The following is a 25,569-nucleotide window of genomic DNA, read 5'->3' as shown; positions in this document are numbered from 1 at the left end:
CATCCCCTGTCAAAAGTGCAGCTCTTGGTATATGGGAGCAGGGAGGAGGGTGTGAGGCACCCACGCTGATAGTCTGAGGCATGACAAAGGAAAGAGGATCTCTTCTCCTTTCCATGTGGTATCTGTTGTGGCCCTTCTGCCACTGCCATCTGAAAGTGACAAGAAGTGTTAAACCAGCATAAAACAAAATCCATCACTTGGGTACATTGTCTTCTTGTAGGGTGTTGGACAGCTTTTGGCTGTAATTCCTCTGTCCTCCTGGTAGTTGAGTAGAACAAGTGTGTGTGTGTGCTTCTGTCCTCCCCTCATGCCGTGTTCCATATGGGAGTACAGATTTGCTTGCTCACTTGGGTTTCCTTTGCTGCTCTTTCTTGGATTGTGATCCCCTGTGAAATGGCTTTTGCTTTCACTTTAGAGGTGGAGTCCTTGAGTAGGTGGTACAGCCTGTTGCTGTTCTTGGAGGGGAAGAAGGAGTAACCAACTGGAAGTTTGGTGCATGGCTCTTGACATTGAGAGGGAGCATTTCTTGAGTGAAGTCTTTGAGAAGAGCTTTTGCACTTGGGTCTCTACTATTTTCTTAATGGCCTTGAAGAGTTCAGAGTAAATCTATCAAATACCCTTCTTATGTCCTGCTTGTTGTTGAAGATCCTCTTAAATAAACCATAAGGAAATGGCTTCCTCTCCACTGTTACTGTTCAGTGATGTGCAGTCAGTTCTCACCTTCTAACTCCTGCTGTAGAGGGCAAGTGCCTGTTACTGCAAGGAGGGTTGATGTTTTCTTTCTTTCTTGACAGCAGGAGATACTGTGTTTAGTTTGACTCGACCTCGTTGTGAAAGTAGCAGAGAGCAGCAGCAGTATCCAGCAACGTGGGTTTTGGCTCCTTCCAACTATTGACCTTCTCTACACAAATAGCTTAAGAAATACAGGAAAAACTCAAGAAGTTCTCTTTTATTCCTCACAGGGTATTTTTTTCCGTAGTCTATTTGTTGGGGAATAATGGCCGTTGTAGTCTTTTACTATTTTGATAGTCTGAGTGCAGGATTTGTACCATCTCACAGTGGTGCCTCAGTTCAGAGGCCTAAACTTCCGTGACTTAAATGAAACGATAGTCTGCATGTCTTCATGCTCTACAGGTTGTATTTATAAAGGCATCTTACTTCCAACAAGTAGATGCTCCAGATGTCTTTGGGAGTTGATTGTTTCATGATGTTTAAGCATATGATCCAAAGCAGTTTGTATGCAGGGATATTTTTATCTATACCTTTAGTTTTTGCTTATTTTCTCATCAGTTCCTTAAAGTGATTCAGATGCTGTCAGGAGAACTACAGAGTTCTTCTCTCCTGGTTCTTAAGGTTGTGGTACACCAATGTTTAGGTCATAACTAAACCTGATCCTACATGAGCTTTCAGTAGAATTATACAGTGTTCAGTGTCCCTATTGCTGATTTAAATCAGAAACCTGTATGGACCAGACCTACCCTTCAAGGATGAAGAAAGAGGAAAATTCAGGATGCTTTTTTTGTGCAAACCAACTTTGAGTGCAACCTACTGTAGGAGAGAAGGTCTTTCTGGCTGTTGCTGTCTCCCAGGTCTTTCTGGTAGCACCATGGGTTCATTCCAGGTGTGGGCTTCAGGATCTGAGGGTAGGGTGGGTCTCATGAGGTGAGGGAGGTGAAGAGAGAGAAAGAGAAGATCACATTGATTCTTGAGTAGAAGTTTGGAGTCACCACAAGAAGCTTTTGTCTTCTGTGCCAGTTTCATTAAATTTTCAACAGTTTTGCTGGAACCTCAAACTTCATTGAGCTGTATGTGAATATGTATAAAAAATTAAACATCTTGTTTCATATTAAGATTAAAAAATCTCTGGTGTTGATCAGAGGTTAAAATAAATGAAGGGGAGATAAGGGCCCCTGACACTTCTTTGCTGTACTGGAGTGTGTTTGGAAACAGATTGACTATTGGAAGGCATGGGTAGGCTTTTGATGGATTTCTCTGTGTGTGTCTATCATACAAGGTTGGGTTGGAAGGGAGCTTAAAGCTCCTCCAGTTCCAACCCCCTGCCACGGGCAGCGACACCTTCCACTAGAGCAGGTTGCTCCAAGCCCCTGTGTCCAACCTGGCCTTGAACACTTCTTTTCCCTAAACCCCGTAGTGAAGTAAAGAAGCTCTGAAGCACCTGAAAACATGGAAATAATAAAACATAATATTTATGGGGGTTTTATATTCTTGAAGTACATTCTTCTCTACTAACACCACACAGGCACGTTTCCCAGAAGTAAACTTCACTTGAAGGGTACAGAGTTAAGAGTGACTTAAGGTTTGTGGTAAGTAGTGAATGCTTTAAGCAAAGGCTTCCTGTCCTCATAGATAACTTGAAAATACCCCTTTTTTTTTTCCCCTTTCTTTGTCTGCAGGACTTTATCTACCAGTGATGATGTTGAGGACCGAGAGACTGAGAAAGGCCGCCTGGAAGAAGCTTATGAGAAGTGTGACCGGGATCTGGATGAGCTCATTGTGCAGCACTACACGGAGCTCACCACCGCCATCCGCACCTACCAGAGCATCACGGAGCGCATCACCAACTCGCGCAACAAGATCAAGCAGGTGAGCACTGACTTTGTGTGTGGTTCTGTGTTTGCAGCTGCTCCATGGGCTGTGTTCTGGGTATAAATCTGGGCAACTTCTCTTCTTAGAATCATAGAATCAACCATTTGGAAAAGACCTTTAAGCTCTTCAAGTCCAACCGTTCCCCAGCACTGCCAAGGCCACCACTAACCCATGGCACTGAGGGCCTCGGCTACACAGGGTGTGATGCCTGAGCACCCTCTGGGGAAGGAATTGTTCCTCATCTCCATCTAAACCTCCCCTGGTGCAGCCTGAGGCCATTTCCTCTTGTCCTGTCCCTTGTTCCTTGGGAAAAGAGACTGACCCCCACCTCACTATAATCTCCTTTCAGGTAGTTGTAGAGAGCAGTAAGGCCCCCCTGAGCCTTCTCGTCTTCCTGTTTACTTATTATCATAGAATCATAGAATAGTTAGGGTTGGAAAGGACCTTAAGATCATCCAGTTCCAACCCCACTGCCAAGGCCAGGGACACCTCACACTAAACCATGTCACCCAAGGCTCTGTCCACCCTGGTCTTGAACACTGCCAGGGATGGAGCATTCACAACTTCCTTGGGCAACCCATTCCAGTGCCTCACCACCCTCACTGTAAAGAACTTCTTCCTTATATCTAATCTAAACTTCCCCTGTTTAAGTTTGAAGCCATCACCCCTTGTCCCGTCACTCCAGTCCCTGATGAAGAGTCCCTCTCCAGCATCCTTGTAGCCCCCTTCAGACGCTGGAAGCTGCTCTGAGGTCTCCACGCAGCTTCTCTTCTCCAGGCTGAACAGCCCCAATGTTCTCAGCCTGTCTCCATACGGGAGGTGCTCCAGCCCCTGAACATCCTTGTGGCCTCCTCTGGGCTTGCTCCAACAGCTCCATGTCCTTCTGGTGCTGAGGACACCCAAACTGTACACAATACTACAAGTGAGGTCTCGCTTGGTAGTGTAACATTGTAAGCTCCCATTTTCAACTTCTGTTTCTCCATTTTCCAGCTACTCATCACCATGCTGAACTGAAAGTTGAGCTGAGGAAGTGCTGTTACCCACTAATCTTGAACTAGGCCTGATCAGAGTTAGTGGGTAACTCTGGCCTGGCTACGAGCAGACCATCCAGACCTAATACAGTGCTCCCTGGCTGTGTGTTGCTACCAGTGTGCCCCCTCCATGAGGACCTCTCTTGTGTTTAAGAACAGAAGCAAACAGAGAGGTGGATGTGAAGCTCCAAGCTTTGCAGTGTGCCCACTTCACTTATTGTCTGGGCATGTTGCTGTCAGGTTTATGAAGTCTAAAGGCTGCTAAGCTAACACCTTTCCATCTAATCTGTTCGTGTTTTGATATGTTGGCCTCCAACCACCCCCTGACTAGTCTGGGTGATACATCAGCTTGCTTTTCCCCCAAGAATCTGAATTTGGGTGCTATTTCTGAGCTCAGTTCTGTTGTGTGAATATACATGAACTCTGTGCCCCTGTATCTCTGCATTTTGAGTGCTCACACTTCAGCAGTGTGCCAGTAAATAACTCTGGCAATCTTTGTTGTGGACTTGCTGGATCTGCTTTTCCCCTGCAGTAGTAGAGGAGTTCTTTGGTCCCCTGTCTCATTTTTTACTTCCTGTGTACTTTGCTATACCGAAACTTTGCAAACCAGGCACCAAATCTCTTTGTTTTTCTTTTCCTTATACCTTAGACTTCTCAGCTTAAAATCTTTCACAAGGAGCAGTGGGTTTTTACCCTTCTGGGGCTATGTACTGACCCTTCTGTCTCTGAAAATTCATTTAGCCTTTTCAAAGCAAATGAGACCGTTCTAATGCTTGCCAAGGGTAAGAGTTCATTGTAGGATTTATGTACAAAGCTCAGCACTTTGAAAGCAGAGATCAATTGCACTAGATTTGAAATAAACCATAGCCAATGGCCTATTTTCACACAGGGTACTAAGCTTTGCAGGGGTCAAACCAAACATAGAGGGCTGTGACCTTTTGGTCCCACCTGCAAGAATGACTGCAAAGGTGAAGGACCTTTTGATATTTAAGTTTGCTTATTAGTTTTGGTTAATATGTATTGCAGTAGTTTTGACCTCATCTCATGGGAGCTCCCAGATGTGGTTTGTCATCGATCTGTGTTACACTGTCAGACTTGTTTTGATGTTCCCCTCCTGTGGAAGGTGGATGATGGCACCGGAGTTTACTTGTGTTAGGAATTGTGGAAGTGATAGTCCAGATCCCCATGTGTATCTACCTTTTGTACTCAATTCTCTATGAATTCCTGCTGGGAAAGGCTGAGTTTTGAATCCAGCTTTAGAGGTGTTACCACTGTAAAACTGAATTATGAAGTAGAATCACTTTGCCCTACCAAGGGGAAGCTCTTGCTTGAAGACTTGCTGTTCATTCCTTCCCCTGCTCCCCAATGTAGCTATAGTTGATCTTCATTCTTGCAAGGACAGGAGCAGGAATGTCTTGTGAGACTCCTTCTAGCCCTGTGATTGCTTTGCTGACCTACTTTGGCTCCATGTAACAGCAGTCCACTGATGATGGTGTGCTGGGTCAGTGGCACACTTTTGATTAAGGTGTTGAGCAGGGATTAAGTCTGAAATGAACTCTGTGCCTTTTAGTTTGCCTTTGCAGCAAGTTATGACCCTCTTACATTAGGTTTTGTGTTAGCTGAGGGTTTTTTCTATGTTGCTCCTTGTAGAAAGACAGAGTGCAATGTTACTGTATGGAAATCTCCATCTCTTCTGGCTCTGGATGGAGGCTGGTTGATGTAGTTCATGTTATTTACTGCTTGTCTGTATTTCGGTCCATCTATGTATTTCACATATATTTTTGTCAACTACCTTGAGGTGAACAAGGGAGAACGTGTTGAAGTGGGATTTCTGGAGTGCTTTGAAGGCTCATTATTTAAAAGTAAATTGAAGGACCTACTTCTGAGTGTCTCTTCATCTGCAATTCAGTGAGAGCTCAGCCTGAGGAAGGGTTGGACCCCAAGAATTCAGAACTTACCACAAAAACACGAGTAGTGTGAAAGCGATGTGTGAAGCTGGGCTGCTAATTGCTGCCACATTTTAATGTGGAGTATTGATATGCATGATGCAAGAAAAGCTATGTTACACTGACCTTCCCAGGGGATATTGGGAGAACCTGAAAGCTGGGAATGTGGGATGTGATTTTCAGCAGGAAGAACGGAGAGTAAAAACTCTTGATGTTTTCCCAAATGGGGTGGAATAGTGGAGACTTTGGTACTTACAAGGTGGCATGAGGATCAAAACCAAACTGAATGGTGACACTACGTGATCATCACAGGCTGGTTTGTGTTGGAAGGGAGCTTAAAGCTCCTCCAGTTCCAACCCCCTGCCACAGGCAGGGACACCTTCCACTAGAGCAGGTTGCTCCAAGCCCCTGTGTCCAACCTGGCCTTGAACACTGCCAGGGATGGGGCAGCCACAGCTTCTCTGGGCACCCTGTGCCAGCGCCTCAGCACCCTCACAGGGAAGAGCTTCTGCCTCAGAGCTCATCTCAATCTCCCCTCTGGCAGGTTAAAGCCATTCCCCTTGTCCTGTCCCTCCAGGCCCTTGGCCAAAGCCCCTCTCCAGGTTTCCTGGAGCCCCTTTAGGCCCTGGAGCTGCTCTAAGGTCTCCCCTTCAGGAGCCTTCTCTTCTCCAGGCTGCCCCAGCCCAGCTCTCTCAGCCTGGCTCCAGAGCAGAGCTGAACCAGCCCCCTGATGTGATGGCTTTGATAAATAATGGAAATGCTGAATTAAATTCTATCTGAACTGCTATTTTTTCTGATAAAACCATCTCTCTAACAAAAATTGCTTGAGTTACTAGGAAAATGGTTGGACTCTTAGACAGTCATGTTTCAAGAAATGGACACCGAACTTGAAGAAAGGAGGAGATGTGCCAGAAGATTTAATAGGCAGATGGAGAATGTTTACAGCAAGGAACTTATTTGCCTTCACTGAAAATTGGATTCATGTTGTATGCCAAAATACTGGATTGATTTTTGGAAAACGTGCAAACAAACTTCTGGTCATGGTTAATAGGATCCTGTGTGTGTTCCTGTTACACCTCAGTTAAATTTCCACTACAGGTAGAAAACATGTACTCAAACCCATTTACTACAAAACCATTTTGGTTTGTAAGTACTCTATCCTTTCCTTCAGCTAAAGGAATAACCAGAAATCTTAAGGAGCTTGGATTTGACTATACTTCTGTGATCTTTTTGGAATTCCTAATGAAGTAAATGTGGGAAAGGGCTGATCTATGTTAGAAGCTGCCAGTTACAGCGCCACATTTAATTCAACTTTTGACACGTTGCTTGTAGGTGAAGGAGAACCTGCTGTCGTGTAAGATGCTGCTGCACTGCAAGCGGGATGAGCTGCGCAAGCTGTGGATTGAAGGGATTGAGCACAAGCATGTCCTGAACTTGCTGGATGAGATAGAGAACATCAAGCAAGTGCCTCAGAAGCTGGAGCAGTGCATGGCCAGCAAGCACTACCTCAACGCCACAGACATGCTGGTAAGATGTGGTACCTTGTGTTGGGAGCACACTGGTGAGCCATGTGGTTGTGTTCAGACAGCTCTGTGTGTGCTGCTGTTTGCTGTTTCCCTGCTTAGCTTCCTCTTTTGTCACTTGCTGCTTTCTTGGATGGAGTTTCCATTTGGTTTTGTTCTGATCCTGCCTGACTGGACCTTGGGTTACAGTCTCCCATCCTCTTTGGTCTTTCAGAGCTGTCTTTACCTGTTTGTGTCCTGATCTTGATGATTTCTGTAATCATCTAGTTCTTTACCCACAGCAATAGGGTTCCTTCTGCTTCTGTGGTTCAAAACTGAAGGCAAAAGCAGTATGTCTGCTCGTATTCCTCTTGTGTTTGCCAGAGAATGCCTTTAAGGAAATCTTCTCATTGCCTTATTTTGTTACTGTGTTTTTCAAATTTACTGTACTTTGTATTTACTGAGCTATTCCGTTGGATAAGTTATTATTCAACAGGAAAAAGAGCTGGAAATCTTAGTTATATCGCCCCATATGCCTAGAGCCCAGACTTGAGCTTGATTTCCCTTCTTTCCATTTTTATCTCATTTTACCTTAAAAATGACTTTCTACAGCTTGTTCCCTCTGAAACCTTTTCAACAGTTGGATATCAGTCTCCTCATCCCATTCCCTGGCATGTGTAACCCTATCTGCATTTGTGGTGTTCCTGTCACACCCTCTTGTCTGATTTCACTCTCCATCACCTTCCTGTTGCCTTCTGTTGCTCATGTTCTCTTTCCATGCCACACCTGATGCAGTTGCCTTCCTATAATCTGGTCACAATTTTCCCTTTCTTCCTGCTTCAAACCATCTTTCAGGAGCCCTCTGAGATTTACTCTCCTCAGAGTCTCACTGTCCTTTTAAATGAACTCTTGTCTTACATCTTCCATGGGTAATGTATCCATTGCTGTTGTGTAGAGTGGAATCTTTATGATGCTTATATAAAATGGTTCCTGTATATAAAACCTAGTGGAATTCCTGAAAGCAGATCAGCAGCGCAATGGCTCGAAGCAGCATTTGGGAGAGTGCAATCAGGTTTGGCCAAAGCTTTCCTCAGGTTTCTGATACAGGGAATTGGAGTGTGGTGTTTGGTGTTTTCAGTTACAAGAGCTAGAGAAGTAGATGTAAGTAAAGGGTGGTCAGTGTAGGGGGAAACCCACAGTATTCAGAGTTAACTTCAGCATTGGCTGAAGTGTTGGTGCTTTCTTTTACTGATGGACTTGCCTGTCTGCTTGGTTTGGCTTTGCTGTTATTTAATTCAAAAGTTCTTTATTGGAATAATAATTATTAGAATAATCTCTCCAGGGAAGTGGTGGATTCCCCTATGCTGGACACTGTTAAGATTCAGCTGGACAGGGTGCTGGGACATCTAGTCTAGCTTGTGCTTTGCCAAGAAAGGTTGGACAAGATGATCCTTGAGGTCCCTTCCAACCTGGCATTCCATGCTTCTGTGATTTTTCAGAAGGAAATTCCAGAGAAGTAATTAATTTCTTTTCTGGAATGTAAGATGTGTAAGAAATAAAATAGCAGTACTTTATAGAATCCCAGCCTGGTTTGGGTTGGAAGGGACCTTAAAGCTCCTCCAGTTCCAACCCCTGCCACGGGCAGGGACGCCTTCCACTAGAGCAGGTTGCTCCAAGCCCCTGTGTCCAACCTGGCCTTGAACACTGCCAGGGATGGGGCAGCCACAGCTTCTCTGGGCACCCTGTGCCAGCGCCTCAGCACCCTCACAGGGAAGAACTTGTGCCTTATATCTAACCTGAACTTCCTGTTTCAGTTTAAACGCATCACCCCTTGTCCTATCACTACAGTCCTTGCTGAAAAGTATGATAAATACTTAAGATTTCTATATATGCTTTAGAAATGGTTTGCAGGATGTGCATTTGATGTTATTGGTTTACAATGTGTTGTGTGTGCAGGTTTTTTACATCTATACTTACATGTCAATAAGGTTACTCAAGGCCACCTTAGAGCCAATATTAGACCTCACTGAGGTAAAGGCTTCTGTAGCACACACTGTGCTTTGTTTCTTGTTTGTTTGGTGGTGGTTTTGTTTTACAGAATAGAGTATCTTTTGTCAGAAATCAAATGATAATGATCTAAAAGGCAGCTGTGGGTTTTTTTGGGCTTTTTTAATATATCAAGGAATGCAGAGAGACCTGAAGTGAAAATGGAAGGCGCTGTTTCAGCCGTTCCTTGGCACTTGCAATTCTCATTTGAAGACAAGTGTACTTGTAATAAAGACACAGTAACCCGCCTGCATTTGGAGCTTTGTCACAGGCAGAAGTCACTGCAGGCTCGGTGGCTTTTGCCATCTCCCTTTAACACTACCTCTGCAAGACAGTGATGTTGTAATCACTCACTGCCTGCAGCATTATTCCTTCCTCCTTCCATCTGATATGAATATTACTTAGAATCATTACTACGCTATCGGGGCTGCAGAGTGTATATAGATCTCTGTGCTTTTGTTTCATTCCTCCAGGTAAACAGATGCTCATAGCTTAGAAAAAGCCCAAAGTGATGTGACAAGGAGGTCGTATCCCTCCTGGTGAAACTGGAGCATGATTAATACTGTTGCCTGTAGCCTTGTGATATGTACAGTCCAAATGAGACCTTTGCATTAGGTTGATGCAAGCGCTCTAATGGCATCATTTCTGCTTGCTGCAGCCCACTTCTGCAGCCTGTCCTTTGTATTCCACTCGCATTAATTGAAGTAATTTTGCCACTGAAGCATGTTCCAAACCTCTGCATTTAAATTGAAATTTTAATTCCCTTATTGTTTGCAGAAGAAGACTGAAGATGGTTTTGTTACAGGTTTCATTAGCACTCCAAACTCTCCAGCTGCTGGTTCTAATGTGCGGTGACTGAATAATGCTGGCAAGAATTGTTAATAAAAGAATGGCAGCTATTCCCAGTAGGATGAACACAATCAGAGGTAGTTTGTGACAGCTTATATTTGTAGGAAGGAAAAATTTGAAGTGGCAGCTTTTTTGTTCCCAATTCTGTATCCACAGCTCAGCTTTAGATATCACGTATCTACGTTCTGTGTTCCTTCAGCATCTTGATAATGCACACTCTGGTGAGCAGAGCTGGTAGGAGCAGGTTACCTGTTCTGTAATTGCATCTTACACAGGTTGTGTTAAAAGGAACATTAGTTCCAACCTTCCTTTGAATTGTGAAGCTTTGGAGAAATTAGGAGGGTCTGGAACAGGCAGAACTCTTGTTTGAGATCAAAGATATTTCAGTTACTTTCTGTATATACTTTTTTAAAGTGTGAGTTTTTACCTTTTATGTCAAGAATCTGTTTTTTTACACATAAAATTGCTAAAAGTAAAGTTCACTTTTATGTAGCAGTGAAGTGCACATGCACACGTATGTGTGTATTTTCTCTTTAACATAAAAAGGGAGCACAGGAGAGAGAGACTTTCTTGCTCTCTACAACTGCCTGACAGGAGGCTGGAGCCAGGAGGGGGCTGCTCTCTGCTCCCAAGGAACAAGGGATGGGACAAGAGGAAACGGCCTCAAGCTGCCCCAGGGCAGGTTTAGATGGAGCTGAGGAACAATTCCTTCCCCAGAGGGTGCTCAGGCATTGGAACAGGCTGCCCAGGGCAGGGCTGGAGTCACCGTCCCTGCAAGTGTTCACACCCCGTGTAGCCGAGGCCTCAGTGCCATGGGTTAGTGGTGGCCTTGGCAGTGCTGGGGAACGGTTGGACTTGATGATCTCAAAGGTCTTTTCCAACCTGGTTGATTCTATGGTTAGGTGCTGAGAGGAGAATTCTGACTCAGAAGGAGCTTCCCAAGGGAAGGCAATGGGCAGTGTCCAAAGGGGAGAGCAGCAGAGCTGGTAGCAGAGGAGATCTGGGCTTGAAGGTGCACTTGGCCTGAAGGATGAGCTTGGTTTGCTGGAAGGTAGGATTCTGAAATCTGCTAGAAGAGATGTTTTAGGTGTTCTACGCAGCACTACAGCCAAGCCAGAACCTGAAGCAGAGGGCACTCAGCAGGATGGGCAGCAGTGGGCAAGGACTGAAGGCTTCTTGCTTGGAGGAAGCAGTTCATGGCTGGTCTCCCCCAGCACTGGGCCATGTGTTGAAGGGCACTACGCTCTGCCTGGCCGTTACTTAATGAACTCAGGTATCAGAGAGGGTGTTGATCCAATTGTTCTGACTCTGCTGTTGACCCATGAGGTGCCCATAGGGAGAAATTAATATTTTCCATTTGTTTTAATAATCGAAGGGGTGAAATGCTAAAAACAGTCGAAGGAGGAAATGTTGTTAAATCCAATAATTAAAGGTCATATCATAATATGATTAAATGAGAATTGCTTAGGCTACTTTCTTTGCATTTCCTGGCTTTTATGTGTCTAGCTTTGCAATTTAATGAACTAATAGTACTTTTGACAAAGCATATCGAGTTTTAGAAAGTCTTCCCATTCCAACAGACCATGAAACACTTTACTCTGAACTTGATTTATTAGAACAGGGAAGTACAGTTCCTTTGGGGTGAGGCTGTGTCTGGTAACAAAGCACCATGAAACTACAGAAATGGATCCATGGGGGATAGGAGTGAGGATAACTGCTATTTCCAGTTGAAACTTCCTTTGTTAGGAGGATGACAAGAAGGAAGAATGAAGGTGGAGAGAAGGAAGTATGGAGCCCTTGGACTAGACTTCACTTAACTTCACCCTTCCTTGTGTTAAGAGCTAGGAACTGATTCATATGTGTGTGTTACTCAGGAGCACATCCTTCTCCTTTAGCCTGCCTGTCTTTGTTCCAGGGAATACAAAGCTGAAGTGACAGTACCTTGGTTCTCAAGAAGTAGGTCAGGGAATGCTCCACGACCTACTTCTCTTTCCTTTTGAATGTGAAGGACTTAGGTTTTGGTTTCCTTATGTCAGGGAAAGAATTAATGTCTCCTGCTCTGCTTCCTGAAGTGATAGGAAGGATATCAATATCCTTCCTATATTAGCATCAGGCTTTTCTCAGAGCAGATCTGTGGTGTTGCCAGTTTATTCACATTGTAGACTCGACCCAGTGGCTATTGTGTTGTTGCATGGAATTAGATGCATTGGCGTGGTGTCTGGCTGTGCAAGAGGGAGGTTGGTCCTGTGCAGGTAGATGGTGCAGCCTCATTAAAGCACACTGAGCTCACCCCAGTATCCTTAGGATGCATTCGATGGATTTTTGCTCAGCTCCAGAAGAGCACCTCCATAAGACCAATCTCCCTGTGGTAAGATCTCTCTTGGGTTGAGTTTTTGAAGAGTATTACTTCGTTGTGAAGTCTGACCTTTATATGGGGAACACACCAGATGCTGACCAAGTCCATTGTCTGCAGGCGTAAGTATTTTACACAAAATACTCAGCACCCTCACAGAGAAGAGCCTCTTCCTTACATCTAACCTGAACTTCCCCTGTTTCAGTTTGAACCCATCACCCCTTGTCCTATTGCTCCAGTCCCTGATGAAGAGTCCCTCTCCAGCATCCTTGGAGCCCCCTTCAGACACTGGAAGCTGCTCTGAGGTCTCCACGCAGCTTCTCTTCTCCAGGCTGAACAGCCCCAATGCTCTCAGCCTGTCTCCATACGGGAGCTGCTCCAGCCCCTGATCATCCTCGTGGCCTCCTCTGGACTTGCTCCAACAGCTCCATGTCCCTCTGATGTTGAGGACACCAGAACTGCACACAGTGCTGCAAGTGGGGTCTCACGAGAGCAGAGTAGAGGGGCAGGATCACCTCCTTCGACCTGCTGCTCACGCTCCTTTTGATTATAATGTCTTCCCAGAAAACTCTGGATGTTTGTAGCCTTGGCCATGGTTGAGAGTGTTAATTTTTGTTACTTGGACGTAGCTGCTACCTGTGGCTTTCCTCAGTATACTCCAAGGAGTCTCTTCTAGTTATAAGTACTGCGTAGCAAGCAGCCTGCCTGGAATATGAGTAGTCTGGAATAATGAAATAAAGAAAACTGGGAACACAGTTTTCAGTGTGCATTTTATTTACTGTCAGCCTTTCAGCTGGAACAATGAAAATCAATAAAACAAGCCTTTCATTTTCTGCATTTCTTATGGCAGAGCTGGGATTCAAGTACTGGTGTGGAACGGTTTCATATATTGGAATTAATGCCATTAGTGGAAATAAGACTTTTGTTGGTGTGGGAATCTGTAGCAATGCTTTTATTACATTTAAATTTCGGCCCTGCTTGAAGTTCTTCTTTCTGAATTACAAACCCAGTAGTATTTTCCCAATACTTCATGCCTTGAAGTCTTTCCCCAGCTAACACTGAGTCTCATCGTCATTGATCTCATTGATTACAAAGAAGCCTTTTAGGAAACAATGTTGAGAAGCTGGCATCTTGAGGGTTGTATCTCATTTCAGGTTACCCACTGAGGTGTGTAAGTGCTTATCCTTAAAGGAACTCTCTTGTGTTAGTTTTTAATGGTTGGCAAACCCTGTGATTTCTTTAGCTGTGTGGTTGAGGTATGGCTGAGAAAGAAGGCAGATTTGGTTTTAAGTTGATGTATGCCTAGGGTACGTTCAGGTGGTTCACATGTAAGCATGGAACTCATGAGCTTTCTTCTGTCTGCTGCTCATTGATTTGAGATAGAATCAAGGAATGGTTTGGGTTGAAGGGACCTTAAAGCTCCTCCAGTTCCAACCCCTGCCATGGGCAGGGACACCTTCCACTAGAGCAGGTTGCTCCAAGCCCCTGTGTCCAACCTGGCCTTGAACACTGCCAGGGATGGGGCAGCCACAGCTTCTCTGGGCACCCTGTGCCAGCGCCTCAGCACCCTCACAGGGAAGAGCTTCTAATATCTCATCTCAACCTAATACTGTGCCTTTACTCAGATGCAAGGATTTATTAGTAGTATTTATCTGCCTTCAAGGAACATGGTAAAGCTTTAGTGGATTAAGTTTGGTAAAAGACTTGGAAGTTCTTTATATGAGAAGCATTAATGCTACATATTGTTAGAAGATTTCTCACCTCTTTTCCGTATCTTTCTCTTTTTTCTCTTTCAATTCCATTTCCTGATATATTTTTTTCAAGTAAACTTGCTTGGCTGATTTTAAAGACATCAGAACGTGGAGAGTTTCTTTCCCTTGGAAACCTCTTACCATTTTTCCCTCAGTACACTTATCAATAACTTCATCTTATTCTTTTCACCCTGTAACTTCCATTATCTGAGGCAGCGCATCGTGTTCAACTCTTAGTGCCTAATCCTGCTTTATTTGCATTGACTCGTGCTTGACCTCAGCCCCTCAGCTCTTAATGCACCAACAAGCATTGATATCTCTCTAGAGTATTATGGGGTGGCTGTTAACTAATAACAACCATTCATTTAAGCTGATGAAAGTTTATTGAATAAGAAAACATGGTGTAATGAAGGTGGAGTAGAGGCGTCGAGCATCGCTTTATGGTGCAAGTGAGACATAGCTACACAGGACACTGCCCCTAATGGAAGGGAGAGGCATCCATCACGTTATGATCTGTGCTGCTGGGAATGGGCGTTTCTGAACATTAAATTTGATCTTTCCTGATCATAGATGCAGTGATGAGAAGTTCTTTGCTTTATCCTGTGAGACATTCATATTCTTACCATTTCATCATTGAATGCAGAGGATGCTTTTCCAGTAATCACTGGTCTTTCCATGAATTCTTTTTTTAAACTCTGGATTGTCCAGGCATAATTCTGTCCATAAAATATTGCAACAAGCAGCATAAGAAATTGACTGGCACAGAGTGCCCGGAGAAGCTGTGGCTGCCCCATCCCTGGCAGTGTTCAAGGCCAGGTTGGACACAGGGGCTTGGAGCAACCTGCTTTAGTGGAAGGTGTCCCTGCCCGTGGCAGGGGGTTGGAACTGGAGGAGCTTTAGGGTCCCTTCCAACACAAACCATTCTGTGATTCTGTGAAAGTTCACGGAATGCTACCAAGTAACTTTCTGACTGGTTAGATACAAGAGATGTTGCTGTGTAGACCTAGAGAAAGACTTAAGGCTGAAGAGCTCGTATAGAAGATGCATGGACCATGTGGTTGATTGAGGAGACATTGGTTTTCTTATACTACAGCTTAATATTACCTTTTGTGAATGTATGAATTCTGTAATATAAATAAGTAAAGTAATAGGTGAAGAGCTAGTTGGAAGGAGTTAAAGATTCCTTTAAGAGAGATGAGACACAGGGAGCATGAAAGATAGGAAATGTCATCTAGAAGACAGCAAGAGAATTGATTTGGGAAACTGTGGGTTTGCATTAAAAGGAAAATCCTGATGTTTTACTTTAATGCACCAGGACCCCATTATTGTAGCCATCATTCATATAGAGAGGAGACTTTTGGGACAGAGAGAGTCCTGAAAAACCACACTTTTCTTAATGGCAATTAAAACTAAATGCATTAAATGAAGACACAAAAAAGTGTGGCAGTGAAAAGTGAAAGGAAAAGCCTTTTGGATTATTTCTGCTGCCTTCACAATACCTACAACTGTATTGCCAATCCCTGAGAGTGCTCCAGTGAGATTTAATATAGATGTCTGTGCAAGGTCAGCCCAAAGGCGCTCTTAGGCCAGTGCTGTGTCTGAGACAGAGGATGCTGGAAGGGAGAGTGAGGCCAGAGCGAGCAATCACAATCCTTTCCCAGAACACTCTGAGCTTCCAGCACTTGGCAGTATGTGGCTTTTGACGGAAAAGCTGATGCCTTTTTTGCTGAATAGCACTCTGGAGAGGTTTCTTCCTTGTATTTTCCCTGACACTTTTTGCTCCACTTTAAGTTTTTGGCTTCAGGGCTGTCCTTTGGCAGAGATGTGTTGCTGACCTGTCTGACACTGACTCTTTGAGCTGCTGATTTCAGCTTATTGCCCAGGAGCTGCTGAGGGTTGGAAGCACACAACTATCACAGGTACTGGGGCAACACATGTCTCATTTCCATCAAGACATCACTCTAATGGAAGGAATCTTGGGCAATTCCATGCTGCCAGTGGACACTCTGACTTTCCTATTTCAGCAAAGTCATTTGACCATCCCCCTGTTGAAATTGCTGGTGTTCTGTGGTCAAGTCCAAGGGAGCAGTGGCATAATCCCCTCTCGTCGTTTTTAGCTGCTCTGTTCCTTGAGCACTGCTTTTGGTTTCAGCACTTTATTACTGGAAAGACATTGATGAATTACAGTGAGTGGAGGAGAGAGTAGAATGATTGATGGGTGACGGGACTAAGGCAAATTCCAAGCCATTAAATTCATGGAGCTGGAGTAAAGGACAGCAAGTGAGGACCACGATTTCATACATATTTTGAAGTTTGTAGAGGGAAACAGTAAGTTAGGTTGGGTCAGTGCCCGTTAAACACTTAAAGGACGTTTATGCTTTGTGTTAGTATAGTTATAACAGGTTTGCTTTAATGCTCTTATAAGGGAGGAGAAGGAGTTGTATCAACAAGAGATATAAAAGCAAGTTCTGTAAGATGTAGCAACATCAGAAGGACATGGAGCTGTTGGAGCAAGTCCAGAGGAGGCCACGAGGATGATCAGGGGCTGGAGCAGCTCCCCTATGGAGACAGGCTGAGAACATTGGGGCTGTTCAGCCTGGAGAAGAGAAGCTGCGTGGAGACCTCGGAGCAGCTTCCAGTGTCTGAAGGGGGCTACAAGGATGCTGGAGAGGGACCTTCATCAGGGACTGGAGTGATAGGACAAGGGGTGGTGGGTTTAAACAGAAACAGGGGAAGTTCAGGTTAGATCTTAGGCAGAAGCTCTTCCCTGTGAGGGTGCTGAGGCGCTGGCACAGACTTTTCCCAGAGAAGCTGTGGCTGCCCCATCCCTGGCAGTGTTCAAGGCCGGGTTGGACACAGGGGCTTGGAGCAACCTGCTCTAGTGGAAGGTGTCCCTGCCCGTGGCAGGGGTTGGAACTGGATGAGCTTTAAGGTCCCTTCCAACCCAAACCACTCTGGGATTCTATGATTCTGTGTTGGCTGCTTGGTGCCTCCTTTGGTACAAGTGGTTGCATTTCAGTAACGTTCATTCTGTCCTGGTGGGAATCTTAATATAAGGCTCAATGTTTAAGAGCAAACCCCGCGAAGAAGTAGCCCTTTTACCCTGTTCCTGTATGTGTGCTTTTCCCTGTCCTTCCCCATCAAACAAGCTGCCAGTGACAGCTTATCTCAGAAAGAGCCGTTTTCTTGCAGCCTGAGCACTTTTTGTGTGTGTGTGTAGCTCTGAATCTTTCAAACTAATCTTTTAAACTTCTCCCCCTTTCTGCTGCAGTCATCCACATCACTCCCCTTCCTGCAGCAGTCAGTCAGCAAATCCTTTCATCTCGAGAAGGGGAGTGAGCTCAGCGATGTCCAAAATACTGCAAAGGAGTCACCTTCTTTAGTCCTCAGTCATTTATAGCTCTTTGTTTGCTTTTAGCTTAATTCTTTCAAGACTGTTTAAAGGTGAATAAAATTGGTAGCAATTTCTTCATCATCTTAATATCCACTATGTTAATCAACACTCGGTGCTGTTCATCATCAGTGTTGTACAGCTACTCATTAATCCTCACATCCTGTGTGTACCTTCTCTCCCTTTCCTGTTTTTAAGGGGAAGGAGCAGTGACAATCAGGAATAGGTGCTGTTGATTTGTGCTTTTCCTGTTTTCCATGCTTTTTAGCTAAAGGCTCCCTGCTTGAGAACCATCTGGGGGTTCTTTAAGTTCAGGGTCGTTTTAACTAGCTCATGTTCCCTGGTTTGTCTTGATACCAACTCACACTATGCTGTGCACGGGCCTGTGGCAATTTGGTAGGAAACAATTCCCAGTCTTTGGATTTAAGTGCAGCTTGGGTGAGTTTTCCATGTGTTGCATTATTTGCATGTCCCGCCTTCAAAGGCAGCAACTTTTCAGCTTCATCTTGATTCACTTTGCAACAAAAATGTAGGACAAACTTAGAGATGAATCCTAGACTGGTTTGGGTTGGGAGGGACCTTGTGTGTAATTCATCCCTTAGTTACGTTTGTGGTGGTAGAAACTTGGAGGATCCTGTAACGCATCATCTGCTCTTACATCTATCAAGTGTTAAATTCCTTGGAGACAGACCATCATTTGTAGCTATTCTGCTGTTTTTCCCAGTGCAAATTCCCAGCAGCTGGAGTGTGAGCACCTTCGTGCTGCTTAAACTTTTGAGTTTAGATCCTTACTGATACGAGTCAGGTGCCAGCTGAATTCAGTGAGATGCTGGTTCAGATCTGGCTACGTACATTTAAGGTATTTCTTAGTCCTTTTCCTTTCCTGTACCTCTTGAAAATGAGTTCCTGTAAAAGCAGTAGATCAATTCTCCTCCTTTCAAATGTCAGCATTGTCTTATTCGCCCAGCAAAGCAGCTGAAACCTTCTCAGTTGCTGCTGTTTATTTGCTGGTTTATTCAAAGGGTTCAGCTTTTTCCCTTTGTCAGACTGTGTTTGTGTGTGATGTGACTTCTTTTGCTTCAAATGGTGACCTGGCACGTTGTTTTCTTTTAACCTTTCTCAGTTGTTTGTTCATGTTTCCTTTTCTGTTGTCTAAAGTCAGGATAAGCTGGTACCACAGCCACAAAGCATTAGGTTTTCTAGTTTGAACCACCCTTATTCTGAGGTTGTAACCTTGAAGAAGCACCTCCTTATAGAATCATGGAACAGTTTGAAAGGGACCTTAAAGCTCCTCCAGTTCCAACCCCCTGCCACGGGCAGGGACACCTTCCACTAGAGCAGGTTGCTCCAAGCCCCTGTGTCCAACCTGGCCTTGAACACTGCCAGGGATGGGGCAGCCACATTTTCTATCTGCTCATAGACTTCCAGGACTGTGGAGGTCTAGAATTAACACACAAAAATTCCTCTTTTCATACCTTTTTTTACAATGCTTTTTGGAAAATAAAAAGGGAAGACCTTATAACAGAAACAGTCTTGCAGTACCTAAAGGGGGCTGACAAGAAAGCTGGAGAGGGGCTTTGGCCAAGGGCCTGTAGGGACAGGCCAAGGGGAATGGCTTTAACCTGCCAGAGGGGAGACTGAGATGAGCTCTGAGGCAGAAGCTCTTCCCTGTGAGGGTGCTGAGGCGCTGGCACAGACTTTTCCCAGAGAAGCTGTGGCTGCCCCATCCCTGGCAGTGTTCAAGGCCAGGTTGGACACAGGGGCTTGGAGCAACCTGCTCTAGTGGAAGGTGTCCCTGCCCGTGGCAGGGGTTGGAACTGGATGAGCTTTAAGGTCCCTCCAGCCCAAACCAGTCTGTGATTCTATGAGATAATAATACTCTTGAAAAACCTGTTAAGGGAATGTGCAGCTTTACCTGCATTTGGCCTCAAAGAACAAAGAATTTTAACAAATCTCTTACTAGTACTTAGTTTCTACTTTGTTATAAACTGCTAAATTAAACCCTTCCAAACTGAATGTTACAATCAGCAAATGTTTTGCTACATGTTCTTTTTAAGGCAATTAAGCCCTGCTATAAACTGCCTGTAACCTTTAAACAAGCTGCAGAGAGCTTCTGGTGCCACAGTTATTTCCTCTAAACTGGGATTTTGAGCTCATACAAAGCAAAGCTCTTTTTCCAGGCTTCGTTGAGCCTTGTTTTCTAAGGGTAATAATGAGTACAATGGTAAGTGGATTTTAACGTCAAAAGTGACTATCATAGAAACATAGAATGGTTTGGGTTGGAAAGGACCTTAAGATAATCCACTTCCAACCCCTGCCATGGGCAGGGACACCATTATCTAAGCTAAATTCTGTTATAATCCAGGCCAATACTGTGAGTTAAATTAGGTGATTTTGTATTTATTTAAGTGGGCTGTCAGATTATTTAAGACAAATTCTGTTGTAATCAGGCCAATATTTTAATTATCATATGACTAAATACAGTGGTTTTGTATTTATTTCAGTGTTGCTTTCAATGGGAGAGACAGAATTTTTTCTTAAAAATTAAAGAATAAAGGTGGTGATGGGGATTACCTGTTATTTCTTTTGGCACTATTTGCTTGGTAAATCATGTCTTTAAAGAAGAATCATGAGATGTTTGTTGGTTGATTCACCTTCCAACTGACTTCTCTTGCTGTAACTCCTTTCTGCGCCCCAACCACTGCCAAAAGATGAATGTTGGGGAGCTCTTTTACCTCTAATGATCTTTATGGCCAGGTACTCAAACACAAATGTCATTATCTCCTCCAACCTCAGAAGCAAATATTAATCCCTTATTTCCATTTAGCTAAGCCAGGCGGGTGTGAGAAAGGGTCTTGAAGGACCCTCAGCTGCTTATTCTGGCCCCTGAAACCACGTGTAGTTTTCTTCTGTACATCTCATTTTCAGGTTCTCTGAGAAAAGGCTGCTATTCCATTATCAGTCTTAACCAGAGCCTTGTAGTGATAATTCTTCCCCTCTATAGACAGTTCTACATTTATTAGTCTTTTTGTTAGTATGAATAGCACACAGTAGGTAATAGGAGTATTAAAGACCAGGTAACTACTTGGGAAATGTAGCCTAAGATGAGGGAAGAAAAGAAAGGGGAGAAAATCTAATTAAATGTGATACCCTTGCATGTTTTAGAGCATCTTTAATCTTCATTATCCAAGGTGCTTCCCACAGTGAGGATAAGGAGCAAAAAGCAGGGGTGGTGTGGTAACTGCACCCTTAGTTCTGTGTGTGTGTGTGTGTGAAGGGAAGCAGTGACAGGGAAAAGAAGGTCTGGTTCCCTCACTGGCTTTTGGATAACACAGTATTGGGCCCAGTCACACTGTGCCATTATTTGGGTGTCCCACTCTGGTATTAGCAGGATCAGAGCCAGCATATCAAGGGAAGTGACTATGCACGTGTGAGGCTGCATGTGGAGTGCCAGTTTTGGGGGTCCCTATGCAGGAAAGGTACCTTTACTTGCATGGGAATGGGAACGTATCATACAGGAGTGAGTCCAGTGGAAAGCCCCAGGGTGGGTTGGGGTTAGAAGCACTCAATGTATTAGGAGATGCTGTAGGAGTTGTGTTTGTTCAGCCTGCAGAAAAGAGTGGTTTTTTTGCTGCTGTGACCATCTAAAAGTGTTGGAGGAAAAATGGAGTCATTGAATAGTTTGTGTTGGAAGAGACCTTAAAGCTCATCCAGTTCCAACCTCCTGCCATGGGCAAAGACACCTTCCACTAAAGCAGGTTGCTCCAGGAATGCAGCCAGGCTCCTCTCAGAAGTGCACAAACAAGAAGCAACTCTCAGCACTTTCTGTGGGAGAAGGTTACTGGGCATGAGGAGAAAACTCCTCCCCATGAGAGGGGTGAAACAAAAGACCAGAGTGTCTGTGAATCCTCATGCTTGCAGATTCTCAGGCCTTGACCGGAGGCCCTGAGCCTGGTCTGACGCAGCACTTAGCACTGCTTTGAGCAGGGGGGTGGACTGGAAACCTCTGGAGGTTCCTTCCAAGCTGGATAAGTACAATATTCTACCAACAATACAAATGCTGATGTGTGACTTGATTTCTTTGACTTGCTCAAACAGAAAGAGTTGAAAGCTGTGTTTGTTGCTGATATGCTGACGTGTAACTCGGTGAGTGCAGCGTGATTCTGAGCTGCTACTGTCATTTCTCCTAGTATATAGGGATTGTGCCTTTGTACCTTTGCAATTGCTCTTTGGTAGGTGTGGTTAACCCTTGGCCTCACCACTGTCCTTAATGACAGGTGCCTATGAGATGGCTCAAATGCTGTTTAATTTTAATATACAACAAACTTTGTGGAGCAGAGATGTGTGGCAGAAACTGTGTTGTTGTAGCAATAGACAACAGGATGGTTTAAGCTGAAGAAGGGGAGATTGAGATGAGCTCTTAGACAGAAGCTCTTCCCTATGAGGGTGCTGAGGTGCTGGCACAGGGTGCCCAGAGAAGCTGTGGCTGCCCCATCCCTGGCAGTGTTCAAGGCCAGGTTGGACACAGGGGCTTGGAGCAACCTGCTCTAGTGGAAGGTGTCCCTGCCTGTGGCGGGGGTTGGAACTGGGTGAGCTTTAAGGTCCCTTCCAACACAAACCGCTCTGATTCTATGGTTTGTACTTCTCTACATGTAGAGCTGTTTCATTTCCCAGCACTTCTTTTAAAGGGAGCATTCAAAACGCTGCTGGAGAACTGAAATAATCCCAAACATGCTTTAATGTACTGAACATATTAAAACTGATGTGGAAATGTTGTAGCCTTTGAGGCTTTTCCATTCTTAATTGTTCAAAGTAATAAAATTAAAATCCTAAAGGATGATATAAGTAATTAGTAGTGAAGGGCTCTGTCTGGCTGAAGACTCCAGATAACTTTGGAATAAAGGAGTGGGAAAATTATAGATGCAATTTAAATACAAAATCCCTGTTATTCAAGAGGGAGACGGTTGCCTTTTAAAATGTGAAAAGCTTTTCGTGTTTAGGAATGGTGTGAGCAATATGAACACATTCAACCCCCAACATTTAGGTTTCTCTCTAGAATGCACTTTTTTTCCCCTTGATTTATTCTTTATATCATAACCAGAGGAACAGCATTCATAATAAAAAATAGAAATCCAAATATAAGGGGTTTTCTCCTAAATTAAGCTTTTCTAACTGGAGGAGTCACTACTAAGTTGAGGAACAGCAGCATTTGTGGTATACACTGAGCTGTTACTGCTTTGTGCTGCCTGTCTCCCACACATCTCCTTTTGCATATCAGGGGTTGGAATGGGAGGAGGTTAAGAACAACCAGTTGAAGTGGAATGCCCAAGTTGAGAGAGTTGATGGTTCAACAGTAAATACACATCATCTTAAAGTATTTTTGTCATGCATTAGGGTCTCTTGCAGAATATAAGTGATGGGTTGTTACACACTGAGTGGGGCCATACAATTCTGGTCTTGATTTAAACTTTGCCAGTGACAGACAATGGATAGTTCCCATTAGGAATTCAACTTTTACAGTCTTCCAGTCTTATTTTTGGTGCTTGTGTTGTTTTTCTTGGCTCCATGGGGCACTGGCTCTGTTCTCAGCTGACCCACCATGGGGGGTTTCTAAGTCCCTTTATAACCTTACTCCTTCTCAAGGTGGTTGACCAGCTTGTTGACATGATCCAGATGGATACTTGAACTCTAAAGCTAATTATAAACTACTTCTGCTTGTGCTTCCAAGTAGTCAACAGAGCTGTTGTCACTGTAACTGCTCTTCCTATCTGCTTTCTGCTTCCCTGTCTTTTCCATCCACCTTTAGTTCTAAATCTTCCTGCTCTGGGGGACAAAGCTCCTGTGATGACAATGTGGTTACTTGCTAAAACTGAGTTTTAAGAACTGACTTTTCCCAGGGTAACAGGGTAAGACACAAGCTTGGAAAGGTTTTCCTTGTAACAGATCCATTGTTAGCTCTCTCTGTAGTGTGTTTTTAATCTTGTGCATTCCTTATAGACACTTTTGCTTCACTTTAGTTGCTTCTGCTCCTGGTCTGTGGTAAGTTATCCAGCACAGGAAGCAGACAAAGGTTTTAATGTCATATTATGTATTCTGAAACATCATCTGGGGTGCTGCTTCATAGCTGAATGTCAGGACTTAAATCGTCTTTCTGTTAGTAAAACTACAGAAGGGAAAAACATTTGCTTTCTGCTTTTTAACATCATGCTTCTACTTGTTGCCACCTAAACCAATTGGAGACCTTACCTTGACTTCCATGAACTTGGACTGAACCTCAGCTACTTTCCAGCCCCAAACTGTTCTGAACATGAAAGCTTTTCTCTTGTGCTTTGTCTTGATAATTGCTGGTAATGGGAAATGAAATCTCTGAAGATAAAACAGTGGTTAAGTGAGGCCTGGCTGGAGTGGGGTGGCCTCAAGTGAAAAGGCTCTGAGGGTGCCTGGTGTTGAGATGTGGCTGTAGAGTGCAATCACTGGGAAAGTGCCATTTATCAAGGGTGTGAATTCAAGCTTGTCTGGCTGCAAATATGAACTGTAAGAAGTGCCATCAAAAAAACCCACCCAATAAACCCCGCCAAAAACATCTCCAGCTTTTTCTAGCAGAAGAAAGGTCTGAGTGTAAAAATGTGGGGGTTTGGGTTTGCTTTATTTAAGTGCACTAAATGACTGACTGTTCCCTTTCTTTGTGAAGAGATGTGCTTGAAAGCTGTAATGAAGGGATGAGATCCAGAGGAATCTTGACAGGCTGGAGATGTGGGCCTGTGAGAAGCTCATGAAGTTCAACATGGCCAAGTTCAAGGTTCCACACATGGGTCAGAGCAATCCTAAGCACAGACGCAGGCTGACAGGAGACTGAATGGAGCAGCCTTGAGGAGATGGACTTGGGGGTGTTGTCAATGAGAAGCCCATGACCCGGCTTCAGTGTGTGCTTGAGCCCAGAACCCCCCCGTGTGCTGGGCTGCACCCCCAGAGCGTGAGCAGCAGGTCAGGGAGGGGATCCTGCCCCTCTGCTGCGCTCTGGGGAGACCCCCCCTGCAGTCCTGATCCAGCTCTGGGGCAACAGCACAAGAGGGACGTGGAGCTGCTGGAGCGAGGCCAGAGGAGGCCCCGGAGCTGCTGCGAGGGCTGGAGCAGCTCTGCTCTGGAGCCAGGCTGAGAGAGCTGGGCTGGGGCAGCCTGGAGAAGAGAAGGCTCCTGAAAGGGAGACATTAGAGCAGCTCCAGTGCCTAAAGGGGCTCCAGGAAACCTGGAGAGGGGCTTTGGACAAGGGCCTGGAGGGACAGGCCAAGGGGAATGGCTTTAACCTGCCAGAGGGGAGATTGAGATGAGCTCTGAGGCAGAAGCTCTTCCCTGTGAGGGTGCTGAGGCGCTGGCACAGACTTTTCCCAGAGAAGCTGTGGCTGCCCCATCCCTGGCAGTGTTCAAGGCCAGGTTGGACACAGGGGCTTGGAGCAACCTGCTCTAGTGGAAGGTGTCCCTGCCCATGGCAGGGCTTGGAGCTGGATGAGCTTTAAGGCCCCTTCCAACACAAACCAGTGTGGGATTCTACGTTGGTCTTAATCTTGAGAGTAACTCTTTAGAAACTGAGAAGATAAATTAAGAGATGAATGATCTGAATGCAAAGCTTTCAGTTTTTGTTGCTTGTGTTTTAGATAATACTTTTCCTGGATGTCTTGGAACCTTTTTATTGTAATTTTCCTGCTTGCTTTTAGTTCTTCCCTCACTCCATTTTCATCTCTCAACTTCTCAGTTTGACAAATGTTGTTCCTGATTTTGTTCTTACTTGCTGAAGTTGCTGACAGCTTTCAGGGCAGCGATGAATGCCTGCAGCTCCCCTCCAGTGCCGGGGGGAGTTAAAGGGTTTGGGATACTTGATCTGCCAAAGGAAGAAGGTGAAAATTAGAGCTGAAACTTCTGCCAAGGGTTTCCAAGCTGTGTCTGCGTGCCTGCTGAATCATCTCCACTTGGATCTAGAGCTTTTTAGGGAGAACCAAATCTGGGTTTTTGCTTCATCTGTGTGTTGGTTTTGTGGTGTGTTAGGGCCAAACTTCCATGACTGTTCACAAACAGGTACTGGGAAGAAAGAGGATGGA

At 44.6% G+C, this 25,569-nt stretch overlaps 1 protein-coding gene across 3 annotated transcripts in view; it reads left to right on the top strand.

Moving 5' to 3' along the window:
• The window catches only part of EXOC4 (exocyst complex component 4), a 396,577-nt gene that overhangs the window by 20,524 nt on the left and 350,484 nt on the right, over positions 1 to 25,569 (top strand). For all 3 annotated transcript variants that reach the window (XM_030480709.1, XM_030480710.1, XM_030480711.1), the window contains exons 2-3: positions 2,415 to 2,604; positions 6,917 to 7,111. In XM_030480709.1, the coding sequence (XP_030336569.1) occupies positions 2,415 to 2,604; positions 6,917 to 7,111 (385 nt within the window). The remainder of the gene's footprint in view (positions 1 to 2,414; positions 2,605 to 6,916; positions 7,112 to 25,569) is intronic.

This window comes from Strigops habroptila, chromosome 3 (genome assembly GCF_004027225.2).
Source record: "Strigops habroptila isolate Jane chromosome 3, bStrHab1.2.pri, whole genome shotgun sequence".
In the NCBI taxonomy this organism is placed as follows: domain Eukaryota; kingdom Metazoa; phylum Chordata; class Aves; order Psittaciformes; family Psittacidae; genus Strigops; species Strigops habroptila.
The sequence above is the reverse complement of the archived record's forward strand: the minus strand, read 5'-3'. Positions and strand labels throughout refer to the sequence as shown.